General features: G+C 38.1%; 2 protein-coding genes across 4 annotated transcripts in view; one reads left to right on the forward strand and one right to left on the reverse strand.

Annotated features, from left to right (window-relative positions):
• The window catches only part of MIOS (meiosis regulator for oocyte development), a 325,043-nt gene that overhangs the window by 202,117 nt on the left and 105,732 nt on the right, over positions 1-17,194 (forward strand). For all 3 annotated transcript variants that reach the window (XM_067042550.1, XM_067042547.1, XM_067042548.1), the window contains exon 3: positions 10,812-10,909. The gene's annotated coding sequence lies outside the window, so the exon portion shown is untranslated. The remainder of the gene's footprint in view (positions 1-10,811; positions 10,910-17,194) is intronic.
• Positions 1-17,194, reverse strand: part of COL28A1 (collagen type XXVIII alpha 1 chain) — a 154,457-nt gene that overhangs the window by 92,692 nt on the left and 44,571 nt on the right. The window contains 5 exon segments of the mRNA XM_067041636.1: positions 1,380-1,448; positions 5,451-5,519; positions 8,851-8,919; positions 11,397-11,465; positions 15,132-15,187. Coding sequence (XP_066897737.1) covers positions 1,380-1,448; positions 5,451-5,519; positions 8,851-8,919; positions 11,397-11,465; positions 15,132-15,187 — 332 coding nt within the window.

Raw genomic sequence — 17,194 nt, forward strand, 5'->3', positions numbered from 1 at the left:
TGTCCTGTTCCCCTTAGGAATGAGTAGTATAAAAGAAAAAGGGGGATTGAAATCGAGTAGGACTCTGTGAGGCCCTCCCAAGTACAAAAGCCCCTCCATTTCCCCCATTTCTTGTTTGTAGAAATTTCCTGGACCTTGCCTGAGTTGTAAGGAGCAGGCACAGGCAGTTACTAATTAGTGAAACGAGGGAATGCAAAAACAAAGAAAGAGGAGTTAAACAAAAAATGTAGCGACAATAGTTCAGCGATAAAACAGAGTACTAGTTCCTCCGTAAGGGACAGACATAACAATCTGATGAATATCCCTGAGTTGTTCTTCAGGAACTAAGATCCCCCTCCACCGCCTGCCTCTTGTTTGTAGAAGCTTGGCATCTCTGACTCCATATCGTAGCTATCTGTTCTGCTGCTTTAACCTCTGAGTCATAAGCCTCTGCTCAGCCCTGCATGTAGACATGTTAATCACTAGAGGGACTCAGGTTAAGGTTTGTGCAAACAGTCCCTTACTCGAAACTTACCTCCCATGAGGAGATAAGGAAGTATGAACAAAAATAACGATTGTCTTATCAAGATTTATGGGAACATCAGGAACAGACTCAGGTCAACTGAAGTCAACTAACCAAGAACAAAATGTTTTCACAGCCCTCCTCGGACGCTTGCTGGCTCCCAGATATCTGTGGTCATCCTTCTCTTCTTGATCTTAACTCCCTCCTGCTTCCCCCTTCCCTAGCATAAAAGAAACTTGAATTCTACCCCAAATTAAGATGGTTCTTTAGAACATTAGTATGCCATCTTCTTGGTTTCCTGGCTTTCTGAATGAAGTTGCTTTTCCTCTCCCCAGCACTGTGTCTGTCGACTTACTGGCCTGTAGTGCAGCAAATGGTATGAGCTTGGACTGGGCTGCAGATTCAACCAATCTTGGATGGAAAATATTCAAGGAAAGATATCCCAAAAATATCCAAAAGAAAGACCTGAATTTGCTGCATGCTGGCAAATATTTACATAGCATTTACATTGTATTTGGTATTAGCAGTTATCTAGAGATGATTTTTAAAATACAGGAGGATGTGAGTAGGTTATATGCAAATCCTACACCATTTATATAAAGGACTTGAGCATCCTCAGCTTTTGGTATAGGGAAGGAGTGGGAGTGCTGGAATCAACCTTCCAGCAGATACTGAGGGATGGATGTAAAAGCCTCTAAGAGCATAAAGAATACATATAACATTTTCTAAACCATTAGGAATGCTAGTACATTTTACATTAAATAGAGATCTCTCATTTTTAAGTTCATTTCCTCTGCTGCCTTCCAAATGGCCACTGACCAGAAAACAACAATCAGAATATAGATAGATTAAACTCTTCTCTCATTTAGAAAGTTACCTTGGGACCTGGTGAGCCTTGTCCTGGGGGCCCTTGTGGACCAGGTGGACCAATAGGACCTTGGATTCCCTTTAAAATGAAAACTTTAAAAATAATAATAGTGAAATTAAGAAGAAATTTAAATAAGAGTAGTTTCAAATCCTCTAAAGTAAAAGTTTAGTTCACATCCCGTAATTGATTACTTATACTCAATTCATACTTGTTGAATGGGTGGCAGAGGCTGCTGGTAGAACCATAATATGCATTCTACCATTTTTCCATAGTAAGAGAATTTTTAACTGGCCTGCATGGCTGCCTAGAATAAAGACCATATTTCCTAATCCCTGTTGCATCCAGGTGAACTGGATGCTGGCCAATGGGATGTGAATGAAGTGATTTGGGCAATTTCTGGTTCATGCTAAAGGAAGGCTATGCCTTCTCTTTCCTTGTTCCCCTCCCCCTTGCTGAAGTGAAGACATAGTTTGTGTCCTGGATTATGTGGATGAGGAAAGCACCCTTGGAATGTTAGACTAAAAAGAATGAAGAAGCCTGAAACTCTGAAATCCCTGACGAATGGAGCCAACATGCCAGCTTGGAGTTTTAAATAAAAGAAACAAAAATTCCATCTTATTAACCTATTTCACCTCTGTCACATGCAGGCAAACCTATATCCTAGCTGTACCAAGCAATGTCTCTCAGGATATGAAACTGAAAATTTGACCTAGGCTCTAAGAAACGATACCCTGCAAACACCAAACTGAAGAACGATCTAATACTTGACTCTCATTCACATTGTGGGTATAAACAGGGAGAAGAGACAGGATGTAATAAGGTCTTCTTTGGAGAAAATAGTCTCATAAAGTGTTTTCCTTGGAGAAAATGGAAGGGGTTTGGCTTGCTTCTCTCTTTACCACATTCTAGACAGGGAACATTAATGAAACGACTTGGAGACCTTGATTTTTATTTTTGGAACGCAATGGACCAGTGTCTGACTCATGCCTGAGAAAGTTAAAATGGGCTGTGATAGCCAGCAGAGGGCTGGGGTGGGATTAGCCTGTGCATCCAGAGTTTGTCAGTGCGAAGGACACATGAGTTTTTTCCTGTGGCCCAGATGTACTCTAGATGCTTGGAGTTGACCTGGAGCTGCTTTGAATCCTGTTCGAGAGGACCTAGAAGAGTAATGGAACTCCAACAGGGAGAGTCAGTATAGAGTAAAGCCCCAGAAAAGCAGAGGCTGATGGGGAGAAACAGCTGGAGTCTTTCATCCATGTCCCAGGAGGGGCAGTGCAGGAGCCCCACCAGGAAGAGTGTCAGCATCAAACATCTGCCAAGACCAGAGGACCCAAAGCCATCTGACAGTAGACCAGCCAAGAAAGAACCTCCATGCCTCCTCCCATCCCCCCATCCTTGATTCGGCCTGGGAGGATAAGAAGCACATTCCATCCCATGGACAACAGATCCTCCCTGCAGCTCGTACAAGATAAATGAAGATTAAAAGGAAGATTAATACATCGACTAGATAGTTTTTATTAGACAATTAAAACTGATTTGAAACTTAAGAGGTGATCCTATAACTTATTATTACCTAAAAGTGATAAGGAAAGTCTGTAGCCTGCTGGTGATTTTTTTCTGTGGTAAGAAAAAGAAAAAACTTTACCCACTGAAAAAAGTTTAAAGTGTCTATGAGAGAAAAAAACTAAGATTTTATTTTGTTTACATCCCACAGGCCATGCGTGTGCAAATAATGGTTACAGATACATGATATTTTATTACAAATGCTATCCCATTTTCTCCAGCTAGATGATACAACTGTTTGTTCAGTTTTAAATTGTTGATGAAGATGAAGCAGTCTAAACAACTTAAGGAAGCTAAGATCCAGTATTTATATTGAACCATTATAAGAAGGAATCCTTCCTGACTTATACAACAGTCTACAAGTGGCATGCAAGACCCCCCAAAATTCAAAGGATATGTGTGCATATACGTGTGTACATAGGTATATGTGGTTATTTATATTTCGATTCATTTTTAAGAGATTTGAAGTAGTCAGGCCTCCAAATATTTAGTGAAAATCTGCAGGCCACTTGCGAAATACTGTAAACATGTTGCTGGAAACAGAAGTTCCCCCAGAAATAGATGAGTGGGAAAATTAATGTCTATAAGAGAAATGGGAACATCTAATTATAACAGTAATTCAATGGGTAAACATGTTAAGATAAGAAGAAAAATGGGGAACTGCCTACATAGAGGTTAAATTGAAGTAGAATTTAAATCATTTGTCTTAAAAAGGTAAACAAATTCTTTTCTTATTCAGACAGTTTACAAATGACACATTCCATTCAATTTCCTATCCAATAGGGGCCAGCTCCATATGGTCACATATACCATAAAAGGTTTTTTCTTTTGGAAAAGAAGAGAAGGGGGTGAGAAAACAAAAGTCAAAGAGGTCTTTTTTTTTTCTTTTGTTTTCTTTTCAAGCTGTAGAACAACAGCTTCCACCAAGAAACAGTATTAAAGGCATCAGGGAGTTGCGGTTGGGAGGTCCAAGATTCACAGGCCATCTGGAAAGGCTTGGCTTTCTTTGAACCTCATTTTCAGTTTCACAGTGGTGACAGCACCAGGAACACCACAAGACCCAGGATGTGACAGCGCTGTCACTTCCAAGATCAGAAACTAGCTGAAAGGGTTTTGCTGAAACCAGCAAAAAAAACTACAAAGTCTGAGAATGTCTGGCAGCATAGTCAAACCATGATTCTTGTGTAGTCCAAACAAACCAGCTCTTAATTATTATCTAAATATTATATAAATATTTATCCTGGCTTCTTCTGCACCCTAATCTACCTAATGTATTATACTAGGACCTCTACCAAGGGGAAGGAAATAGAAAAAGGAGTAATACCCAACTTGGCTGTTGCTTGGATTAACAACAATAAAAATACTGATTAATTAGAATATGATTAGAAATAAACTCAGAGTTAATGTCAACAGTGAGATTTGGAGTTATCTCCTTATTTATCCTTCCCTTCTCTCACTACCCTAGATAAAGGAAGTACTATCTGTTTACTAAGCAACAGAATAATTCAAACCATAATCATAAATTTTAATCAAACTGTTTTGCCACTTTCTACACAGGAGGACATTCAGCATAAATTTGGATTTTTTGGTCACTTTGATTAAATGAGATTATGTAGGTAGATAGTACTGTTATATTATCTTCACATTATTTCTTTTTAAAAATTAATTAATTAATTTACTTTTGGCTGTGTTGGGTCTTTGTTGCTGTGCGTGGGCTTTCTCTAGTTGCGGCACAAGGGCTCAGTTGCTCCGCGGCATGTGGGATCTTCCCGGACCACGGTTCGAATCCGTGTCCCTTGCATTGGCAGGGGAATTCTTAACTACTGCGCCACCAGGGAAGCCCTCTTCATATTATTTCAATCTAACAAAATTGCCTTACTTTTCCAAAAGTTGTGATCAGAAGAATTTGGAAGTCATTCCAGCCATAACTTTAGACACAGCCTCACAGACCTTTCCTTTGTTCTGACCAAGAGGGACCAAGAGCTATTTGTAAACTCTGTCTGTGGTTTGCTTCTGTTCAGGAACAGTGCCCCCTTAGTAAAGTGGTTCCCTCTGATTCTGGTCATTGTTTTAAGTTTAATAGTTTTTTAGATTGCTATGTGGCTGGGGGTGGGAAACACTAATCTACTGGCATCAGAAGAGAGTGGGATTTCATCATTCACAAAGCTTCAAGGCGAAAAACACACACAAACCGACAGGTAAATAAATTATCGCTCCCAAGGGAAACTAAAAATATAAGATAATGCTCCAAAACTCTTGTCCTGTAAATTAGGCTTTAATGTTAAAAGTCACAACACCAAGAAACATACAATTTATTTTTTAAGTCTTTAGAAGTTCTAAAAACTAAAATCTCATGAAACCATCTTATCCTTCCCTACATGCACTTTTGGATATATATTCCATTGCAATTTCACTATCAAATGTTCTTATAGCAGTTTGCAGTACTGGCCTTCAGTGAACACCAGGTTTAAGCCAGAATGTTCTCTGCAAAAGGGAAAGAGAGAAAGCGTTGATTACCTGTTCCCCTTCACTCCAAATTCCGGGGATGCCCAGTGGTCCTTGGGGTCCCACAGGTCCCATATCCCACTGTGTAGAAAATAAGTCAGAAGTATAACAACTAACCTCATTATTTCATACTATGCTGATCTGGAATTATGCTGGATTAAAGTCTATCTTTAAACCATAAAGAAGCTCCACATGGAAAGTTAGAAAACACTGTTCCTTTTAAATAGTTTGTAGTTCGAATTTGCCAAAATAGTGAATGATGTTTTCACTATTTGGTCTAAATTGGTGACTCTTTGCCCCAGTTTACATTTATTTTTCACACAAGAACCCAGAATTCCTGTATTGTTATTATAATGATACAAACACTTCTTGTTAGGATCATAACAGAAATATTTAGAAGTATAAAATTCATAGGGTGCAAGAAAATTAATATTTGAGAGAGAAATTAAAGAAAAATATTTTTAAAATTTCTAAATACCTTTTCCCTCCAAATCTTACTAAAATGCATTTTAAAAATTAAGAAATTATCTAAGGTAAGTGCAGCAAAATTAAAGAACCTCACCTTCTCTTTCCATGAATAAATTTGGGAAATAAAGTGAGAGTTATCAGTAAGAAGAACAATATCATTCATCCGTTCTCTGTATGTTTCAACATATATTTGTGGAGTGCTCATTATGTGCCAGGAACTGTTCCAAACACAAGGAAACAGCCACAACCAAAACAGTCAAAACTCTCTTTCCTCATAGAGCTTTCATTTTTGTAGAGGAAACAGAAGATGATAAACAAGACGGATAGAAGAAATAAATAGTATGTTGAATAATGATAAGTGCTAAGGAGAAAAATAAATGGAGGGACGGGGAGACAGCTGCAGTCTTGGAAAAGGTGACCAGGGATGGTCTCACTGATGAGAGGGAATGAGCCAGGTAGAAACTTGGAGGAAAAGCATTCCTGGCAGAGCAAACATCCAGTGCAAGAGTGGTGCCTGGCACATTCCAGAAATAGCAAGGAGGCAATGTGGCTGGAGCTAGTGAGCACGAGGGGAAGTGGTAGAGGATGAAGTCAGGGAAGTGTGGCAGAGGGCTCAGGCAGAAAAATCAGTAGGGTGTTTTAGGCCATAGTAAGAACTTTGGCTTTTCGCTGAGGGAGATGAGACGCCACTAGAGGGTTTTGAGCAGAGGAGTGAAAGATCTGACTTAGTCTTGAAAGGCTCACTCTGGAAGCCGTACTGAGAACAAACTGAAGAGATGTCCTTATGAGAGATGATGGGGGCCTGCACCAGGCTGTTGAGTGAAGGTGGTGGGGGGTGCTCAGATCCTAAATAGATTTTGAAAATAGAGCCAACAGGATTTGTTACAGATTGAGAGGACCCTAGGATGTCTTTGAGTTTTGTAGAAGAATAGACTTATCATTTATTGACAAGGAGAAGACTGAGATGAAGCAAGGTTGGGGGAGGGTATACCAGGAGCTTAGTTTTGGATATGTTAAGCCTGAGATGCCTAAAATAGACATCCAAATGGAGGTATCAAGTAGGCAAGAGGGGCCTGAGCTGGAGACATGGTAAATTTGGGAACCTCAGTATATAGATGGTATTTAAAGCCATGACTGGGTGAGTTTACAAGTAGATAGGGAAGACAGAAGGTTCAAGGACTGAGCCCTTTGGAGGCTCCAAGTACTAGAGATCAGAGAGATGAAGAACAACCAGCAGTAGAGACTGATAAGGTGCAGCCAGAGAGGTCAGGTGAAGAGATTGTTTCAAGAAGGTGAAGATCCTAGCAGAGGTCACTACTGATAGGTCAAGTATGTTGGCAACTGAGAATTGACCACTGGATTAGGCAACATGAATAAATACTCTTATTTTAATGTCAGTTGTATTTAGACTACATCAGGGTTTACAAACTTTCTTAAACAGTTGGATAGTAAATATTTTATGCTTTGGGGTCATAATAAGGTCTCTTTCATAACGAATGAATGCTGTTTTGGTAGTACAAAACCAGCCACAGTCAATACCCAAATGAACAAGTGTGCCTGTGTTCTAGTAACACGTTATTTACAAAAACAGGCAGCCTGCCCTGTAGTTTGCCAATGCTTGGGCTAAAATAAATATGTTTTTATGAACAAAAGCACATCGTTAGATCCTACTTTATATAATATTAAAAACCTGAACCTGGCATTAAGACACGTCCTGGCATATGCTTCTCAGTGTTTCACTTTGTGTCAACCCCTAGTCTAAATAAATATCATGGATGGAAGCATGTAAAGGACGCAAGTTCTACTTCAAAGCTGGGCTACCCTGATTCAGAACTTGATTGCTTATCATGTGGCAGAGAGTGCACTAAATGCTTTTCATGCTTTATCTCATTTAATCCTCACAACAAACCTCTGAAAGTAAGCGGCTCCATTTCCCAGATGAGGTTAAGTAACTACCAGTCACACATCTGATAGTTGGCAGAAGCAAGATTCAAGTTCACTCCCCTTAACTCCAAACCCACCTCATATCCCTCTTCTGCAAATATTCAGTAAAATAAGAGAGATCCTCTTTGGGGTATTCTTACTTACATTTAATATCTATATTAAAGCCACTTCCTTGTGCTGCAACAATTGTGTATATTTGAGAGTCCTTATCATAGAGGTGTTTATCTAGCCTCTTGAATCACAGAATACAAAAGAATAGGAAAGGAAGAAAGGGGAAGGGAAAGGGAAGACAGTATTGATTTGGTAAGGGAATAGCAGATGAAAGTTTTGCAATTACTATATGATAATGTTCTGATATTTAATGTGTTTTCTTTGCATGAGCTCCAGATGTAAAACCACGAATGCCATTTCAACAACACCTGGATAAGTTAATTTACTAAACTCATAACATAACAGTTCTCTTGTACTCAGTATTCCAAAGGAAGAAAGAGCATGTTACATATTTTTCAGGTACTTTGAAAGTGGAGTTACACCACCAGTGCTGAGCTATTTGAACCAAGAATCGTATGACATCTAAAATTTGTATAATTCACTATTTACCACTGTCTCTACCATTTAAATACAGATGCCCAGAAGAGAAAGCTACCAGTAAATAGTAAATAAAAGAAATAAGTAATTCAAGTAGAAATACAACACCCAAGATAATCATCAATGTCAATCGTTATTTTAATATAATATATAATATAATGATATGCTTTGATATTGACATATAAGTGACTCCAAACTAATTTGAGGTCTCTGTTTTTCGCACATTTCTTATATCTCTTCCCCATCTGGCAGCTTTCCCTTTGCACTGGTCTTTAAGGCCTTTTTAATTAACTGATACCTGTGGTGTATGATCATCAGGTTATACATAGTTCATAAATGTACATACATAAAGAACAATGAAAAAAATAATTCTATTGGCATCCTTTCTATTATACACACCCTTTTGCAGTACCTTGTCCCCTTCGATTGACAGGCCTTCTAATCCTTGTGGGCCAACTGGTCCTTCAGAACCTTTTTCACCCTGAAAGTATATGGAAGGGATATCAACGCACTAATAAAATTCAGGATTTTAAAACAGTTCAAGCATTCAAAGCATCTAAATTCACTGCTAACTACAAATGGGTAATTCTAACTCCAAGATTTGTAAATTGCCAAAGAAAATTAGCATTAACATTCATAAATAGAATCTATCCAAGAAGAATGCATGCAGCATCACTAAAGTTGGAAAAGCGCTCCATTCCTAATATAATCAGATATATCTGGAACTGGGAGATCTGATCAATCACATATTATAACTAACAGAATCAGTCTTCCATTTCCTCAACATTTCTATAACTGGATCCATTATACAATGAAAATTTGTCTCTCAGTATATGAAATAATATTTGCTAAGATTGAATTATTTATTACATGTTTTATACCAGAAGTTATTCTCATTTATTGAAAACTTAGTTTTAGAAGAATTCATGGAAAATCTTCTTGGATATGCTTCTAGAGTCACATGACCTATGTGAATAGCTCTGGTTGTAATGTAATATCAATGGAGTCATAACACTGTGCATTTGTATGAAAAACAAACCATATAATCAATCAGAAATAGCACACATTTCATGAACCGAGAGCAAAAACAAAGAACATTTGCAGGAAACCTAGGAAACAGGAAAACACACCTTAATGTCCCTCTATATTCATAATTTCTTCACTTAAGCCCTACGTCATTGCAAAGTAGCCCCAAGAAGAACATACAGAAAACTCCGATTTGGTCTTGCTGGTTGGGGAGTGAAGTATTCTGACTAATGGGTTCTTCTGATTGTTACCACAGAGTATATTTGTGCCCAGTCAACCTTAAAACAATACTGAATATAATGAGTTCTTTCTTTGATGAGTCAGAGTGGATTATTATGAAGGAGTGTATCATTATATCATACAGTTGAAACTTTCACTAAGACATGCCCTGAAATATGCTTCGCAGTGTTTCATTTATTCCTTTCTCACTTATTTCTTATTTTTTAAACCCCACAGATCATAAGGAGAAATAATTCTGGCTATTTGAATTTTCAGGTTGTTTGGGCTACACATAAATAGAAATTTACTATGTGCCAAAAAAAAAATCAAGAAATTATGTATTATAAAACTTTCTGAAATGTAGTGCCAAATTGCTGGCTTCTGCCTTCTCATGATGATATTTTGGTTAGTCAAGAGCATTAGTAATGTCCCCTTCATCCAACATATTATTTCCATTTACTATAACAAATTAAAATTTGTTAGTTAACAAGGGCTTCTTTTAAAATTCAATCCAGCAGTTACAACTTCATGTGAATTATTTGTTTTAACTAATTGATTTCCCTTTAGTTGAGATGTAGGTTTCTCATAGATAACTGAATATTGATCACGGTGGAAGAGGCTGAAAATGAGAAGCAATTTTAGAGTGTAAGGCCGTAATGAGAAGGTTGGATCTCAGTGACTCGACTGAATGACTGAAGTGGAAGGCCTTAGACGCTTAGAAAGCAGCACATGCTTCTCTGGGTAGTGTGTATGCATGCATCTGTCTCTGGGGGAAAGATTTTAGAAAAGAAGGGAAAAGGACCCCAAAGTTTATCCTTACTTACTGTGAAATTTTGTTGTTGCTGCCCAAAGTGTCTTGGAAAATCATTTCCTAGGTGGCCTTTGGCAAATGAGCCATATATTATGGGTAAAGAGTCTAGAGCAGGGATCAGCAAAGTACAGACCATTGGCCAAATTCAGCCCACTGCACATTTTTTGTAGATACAGCTTTATTGGAACACAGCCAAGTTCATTTATTAATACATTGTTTAGGGCTGCTTTCATGCTGCAGCAGCAGAAGTTAAGTAGTTGCAACAGATACCATATGGCTCACAAAGCCTAAGATATTTACTGTCTGGTCCTTTACAGAAAAAGTTTGCCAAGCCCTGGTCTAGAGGAACCTGAGCTCCAAGAATTACATATGGGAGGCAGTGGAAACATTTAAATTCTCAATTGCCAAGTAAAAGGTAGGTCTCGCATAACATTTTGCTCCTTACGGTAATATGGTAACTCCAATTCCCTCCATCCACGTTTCCTTTCTTATGTTAATGGCAGTACTATGACAAATTGTTTTATTAGACTGTTTCTTCTGTACGTTTCACAAAACAAAGCTGTGGGTAAAGCTTGGTATAGCCACATTCAATAACTTAACTTCTGGGCATAAAGATGCTATTTATCACTGTGACTTTAATGACTACAAACTACTTTTAAGAGATTTCTCTAATTTCATATGCAGTAATTATATGAAGAAGCAGCCTTTCAGTTATTTATATTTGCAAATGTCACTATAGCTTCATGTTAAGGGGAAATTTACATATTACTTCGTTTAACAGGGTGAAGATGGTCAGGAGAATACTTGACCTGGGATAATTGGCTAGGACACATTTTTTAAAATTTGTAATTCATGACCATGCAATACAAAGCATTTTTCCTCAGTGTAGAAGGTGTTGTTACCTTTGGTCCTGGAGGTCCTTCTCCTGGTAAGCCCCTCTCTCCTGGTGCTCCCTTAGGCGCACGGGGACCCTGGTTAGGATACGAGGCGATGAGGAGAGAGAGAAAAGAGAGAGAGAGAGAAAGAGAGAATGGGAGGAGAGGGAAGGGAGGAGACAGGAAGAAAGAAAATGGTCATATTTCAGTTCACATGGGCACAGTCCCGTTCATGTGATTAGTGAGAATCCTTCTAATAAACTCCATACTGATCAGTAGAATCATAGAGTTGTGAAGAATAATATTCTCATTGTATTAAATACTTGTTCCATTTGATTGGCATAAGATATTCTATTCCGGTGTTCTCAAATTGGAGGAAGATGGAAATTAAGTGATGCTTCAGAATAAGGATGAGGAAATCAATCCTATGAGGAAAGGCTAAAAATCTAGGACTGTGTGGCCTGGAGAAGGATGTGAAGTGATTAATAATTTAATTCAGTATCAGGGGAGCCCTGTGAAGAAATCACTACACGGCTGTTTTAAAGCACTGAATTCTATTCATATGTTATTTTAATTTCCATCCTGATAAATTTAGATTCAAACTTAAATTCTTTCAGGGACTGGTTGAATCCACTGGAGGTTTATGTGCAAATAGGAATCGTGATAGAATCATTAAGGAGGAACAGGATTTTCCATCTCAGTGTTTAAAAGTAAGAAGCCCATGTGACTATTCCTCAAAAAGGCACTCAGATAGGTGAGGACTTCTCACATAAGGAAAGAAAAACAACACAGTTCCAGGCTTTGAAATGGACTGACAGGAAACATACTCATTGAAAAATAACAGCAAAATAGTCACTTAAACCTGGAATTTTAAAAGGTTATAAAGTTTTCCTCTCTTTCTTCTTGGCCAGAAGGCAAAAAAAAAAAAAAAAAAGTAGAAAAGGGACTAACAACAAGAATTGTAGAAGCATGAACTGGAGCTTTTACTCTAATGGACCTAGAAAGATAATTAGGGCTTTCTTGCCAGGGCAGTAAATCTTTGATGGAACAAGGTCTACCGAGTTGCCCAGAGCCCCAAAGCCAGCCCGCTGCAGACACTCTGAGTGATCTTGGGACTCAGTATACAGTAATCCAGGGTAATTTAAGAGATACTTTCTACTCAAGTCTGGTAGCAGAACTAGGATACAGCATTATGCTCATCAGTGATGGATCACAGCTACAGATTTGTGAGAGAGAAAGCTAACTGTATCCCATATTTAATTTTTTTTGCCTTTCCCTAATACTGTATATTTAAAAGAGTCTTCTTTAGTATTTGTGCATAGCCAATTTAGTAAAGACTTTAATTGAAGGAAAAAGCTAGCATTTAATTCAACTTAAATTGCTATGCTTGTGGGAAAACTAGCTTTTAACCATCCCAGACCTTAATCAAAGCTCTAATATCCATGACAGCTTACTCTAATGTTAGAGCAATTAACGAGGGGGAAAATAAACATAAGCATGAAAACTAGGTTGCACGCTAAACAGACAGGCCCTAGCTAATATCACACACGATACCAAAAATATTAACAAATTATTCTTCTTCCCCACCGATATGACAAATGAAAATAATTCAATTTACATTGAATGCAAAGGAATCTTTTTCCAGTTCATTCAATTTTTTTTTTCCCATTCATTCAACAAATGTTTACCAAAAGCCTGGTAGGAGCGAGTCACTGTGCTAGGGTCTGAAAACAGTAGGCAGCCCTGCTCCCTGTCTCATAAAGTTTACAGTCTTGCATGATAACTAAAAGCAGATTTGGGTGTCATTTGCACTGAGGTTCCAGCCCCCACTCTGCTACATATTAGCAATGTGATCTTAAGCAAATAATTCAATCTCTCTAAAGTTCAGCATTGTCATCAGAATGGTGGTAACAATAGTACCTACCTTAACCACAAGTATTAATATAAAGATTAGCTCAGAGAGATTTAAAGCTACATATTAAGCACTCAATAAAAATCTGCTGTCACTAACAAAGTTATTTCCCTTGAATCCTGCGATTGCTAAGAATGTCCTTTTATAAAGTTTTTACAAATTAGGTAGTCTCAGAGTGAACGGCTTTATGTTAAGCAATATGGAGAGAGGCATGCTGCGCGGAGTAAGCACAGACCCTTCCTTCGTCTCTGCATTTCTAGAATACATTAGCCAAGGTGAAGATGAAAATAATGAAGGCTTTTAGGAGTCATGTGTTCCAGGCTGCTGAGAACAGAGTTAATGCTTGTGAACAATCACTTAGGGGCATGAAAAAAAAGAGTGATTCAAGGTGTAATTACTGGAAACTGTCAGAGTCATATTCTACACCATCAGTATATTCTCAAGTTTTCCAGTTAAACAGTCAAGATGAAAGATGACTGCCAACCATAGAAGAGAAAGAGAAAGTACTTGGGTTAGATGAACTATACTGTTAATTTATTAAGACGGTACCAACAGATTATTTTTTAAAAGACAAAAAATGCTCTGTAAAAAATAGTGTCCTTTTCAAAGGCCATGAGAACTAAGTATAGCTATGACATTCTTATTTGGCTTCTAATGAACACTTCTAATTTAAAAATATCTAGTGGAAGGAACTAATTATCAGCTAAGAGTCTGATCAGAAATGCTTTATATGAGACATTATTAACAAGATAAAATATGACTGTCCATTATCTGATTATCTTCCTTAATAATCTCAATAGTGTGGGTAATCAATAAAAGTGGTTTCAATATATGTTGCAAGCATATGCTACATATAAATATGCTCAATAATAATAAAAATTATCCTTAATATTAAAACAGTGAAATCTACTTTACTTTAAACTTCAAAATAATTATAGTTTTGTTTCAGGGGATATTTTTCACGGATAGTGCTCTGAGTATCCTTGCACAAAAAAACAAACAGATCGGCTTCCCTGGTGGCGCAGTGGTTGGGAGTCCGCCTGCCGATGGAGGGGACACGGGTTCGTGCCCTGGTCCGGGAAGATCCCACATGCCGCGGAGCAACTAAGCCCGTGAGCCACAACTACTGAGCCTGCGCGTCTGGAGCCTGTGCTCCGCAGCGGGAGAGGCCACAGCAGTGAGAGGCCCGCATACCGCAAAAAAAAAAAAAAAAAAAAACAGATCACCCTGAGAATCTGAATCAATTTATTATTCGTGAATCAGTCATCTGTCAGACCAACACAAAACTAGTGGTAATCATATAATTAAAGAAGGTAGCTGACAGTTCAAAGTAAGGTCATGGAGCTGCAATATTAATTCAGTCGATCAGATTTATTTATCACTGTTATATAAAAAGAGTAGTTAGTACTAAACCTGAAACCACTTGAAATGATTCAGGCAAAGAAACAAAGGTTCTTTCAGCAGAACCTTTGGCAGTCCTAAGGTAAGTCTTTATGTTACTCTGAAATAATTAAAAAACTCTCATTTTTGATTTTTTATTATGACATTTTGGGAGAATATTTTCATGTATTACTTGAGATCCTTCCCATCTTTGTTATGATTTTAGTTGCCAATTAAATCAAAGACTTCACAGGTCACTCTAATTTGTGTAATTGTGATTGGATAGCAAGAAAACAAACAAGAATTTCATGTTCTGGCAATATCATGAAAACTCTCTAGCTACAAACAGAAAGGCAAGTAATACACTTTTTTCTTTAAAATGAAGGCCCCAAAAATCAATAAATAAGGGAAATCACAGGGTTCCAAAACAAAAAGAGCACTGAACACTAGAGGTAAGCATGTAAGCTGACACTGTAACTGTTCTGGGTAAAAATTGTGCTTGTATGGTAGGACAGAGTCTTGTAGTCTAAGAGGGAGAACCAGGAGCAAAGACTTTGGCTCACTCAATGGAAAACAAGGAGAAAATGAGAACTAAGATCCCCCCCCATAAAGCTAGGACCTTCAAAGTTATATATCTTCGATGAAAGGACTGGGTAGAAAAAAGCCATCCCATAAACACAATGTTATGAATGACAAGAATCTTGTCTACCTTCACTTGGGCTCTAAATGGGCCCGAAAACTCCTAACCTGGTTCTGTGCTGTGTATGGGTTTGTAGTTTCAAGTGACACTATGTTGGTGGTCTGGGGACACCTTAATCAAGACAATAGCATCAAGGATGTGCCTGGAGTACATAAGAGATGCAAATGCACATTTCTCTCAAACATGCTCCACACAGAATACTTGGGATTTCACAATTAAACCTGGCTGACAATGAGTTCAGATGCGAGAGTACAAAACATACAAGAAAATAATTCTCAGTGAGTAAAAGTGAGCCAATATAATGTAAACTTCTCCAAGGTTGCCAAATAATAGGATAAAATAATAGAGACCAAAAAAGGAAGTATACTTTAATGGTCTTAAGAAAAGAATAGAAATATAAGAAGCAAAGAGGACAGTATAGCAAAAACATATTAGTAAAAAAAAAAAAAAAAAAAAGCATATTTTTAAAATTAGCTTTAAGAATTTTAAAAAATACTCATTAAGTTAAAAATACAAGGTATGATTTCAGGACATTTTATTACCAGAAAAAGATTAATTTGTGAATTATGAGTTAGATTTGAGGAAATCACCTTAAAATGCAACTAAATACCTAACAGAATTTCTGAATAAATAGAGAATGAAAAAATAGAATATCTGAAGAGATAACAACTAAGAACTTTCAAAATTGTTGAATTCTCAGATTCATGAAACCCATGAATTTGAAGCACACAAATATATCCATATTTATATGCATCATAGTAGATCTATGGAGACGTTCAGTAAGTCCTTCAATGGTGGACAGTAATGGCAAATCTTACTTGATTAATTGCCTGCCCCCGCTCCCTACCAATTATGGCCATCATCATGACCCTCTCCATTATGAAAGAGTTCCAGCTAGTCAACATATTGATACTACCAGTGCGACTGGCCCTTTCCAGAGAAAGATGACATCAGGCTTGCATGTACCTTTTGCAGCTTGGTCACTCAGCAGTGGCAGTATCCATATTAGGTTTGTTAAAAGGAAGTTTATGTTGATCCTGTGTATAACCTCCATCCCAGCCACTCATTAAAACTGAGTGGATGGTAGTAGAGCTGGGAAAATAGATTGATTGACATCCTGTCTACTTGTTTATTTAGAGCCTTCTTTAAAATGGATGTGGTTTGGTGAGCATTCACCTAGGACACAAATATCTTCATACTCTGTGTTCATGAAGAGAACAGGAGTCTATGTCCAGCTAGGCCAGCAAAACATGCTCAGTTTTGTTCTTCCTTCATCTGTTCATATGCGGCTATAGGTGTGGCTTGTGGGAAAAGTAGCAATGGAGTAGAAACCATAGGAGTCTAAGCCAATTACTCATGAAACTATTTGTATCTTCAAGAATAATGATGAACTTCTACGACACGTAGCCTAGATGGCTTGTATAACACCCAGTTCACGATGAATAATTCAACATGGACTTCCCTGGTGGCGCAGTGGTTAAGAATCTGCCTGTCAATGCAGGGGACACGGGTTCGATCCTTGGTCCCAGAAGATCCCACATGCTGCGGAGCAACTAAGCCCGTGCGCCACAACTACTGAAGCCCGCGAGCTCTAGGGCCCGTGTGCCACAACTACTGAGCCCGCATGCTGCAACTACTGAAGCCCACGTGCCTAGAGCCCATGCTCCGCAACAAGAGAAGCCACTGCAATGAGAAGCCCGTGCACCACAACGAAGAGTAGGCCCCACTCGCCACAACTACAGAAAGCCAGCATGCAGCAACAAAGACCTAATGCAGCCAAAAAACAAAAAATTCAACGTGTATGGTAGTGTATTGTCCCATGATTAGCCATGC

This window comes from Kogia breviceps, chromosome 9, assembly GCF_026419965.1.
Source record: "Kogia breviceps isolate mKogBre1 chromosome 9, mKogBre1 haplotype 1, whole genome shotgun sequence".
NCBI classification, from domain to species: Eukaryota; Metazoa; Chordata; class Mammalia; order Artiodactyla; family Physeteridae; genus Kogia; species Kogia breviceps.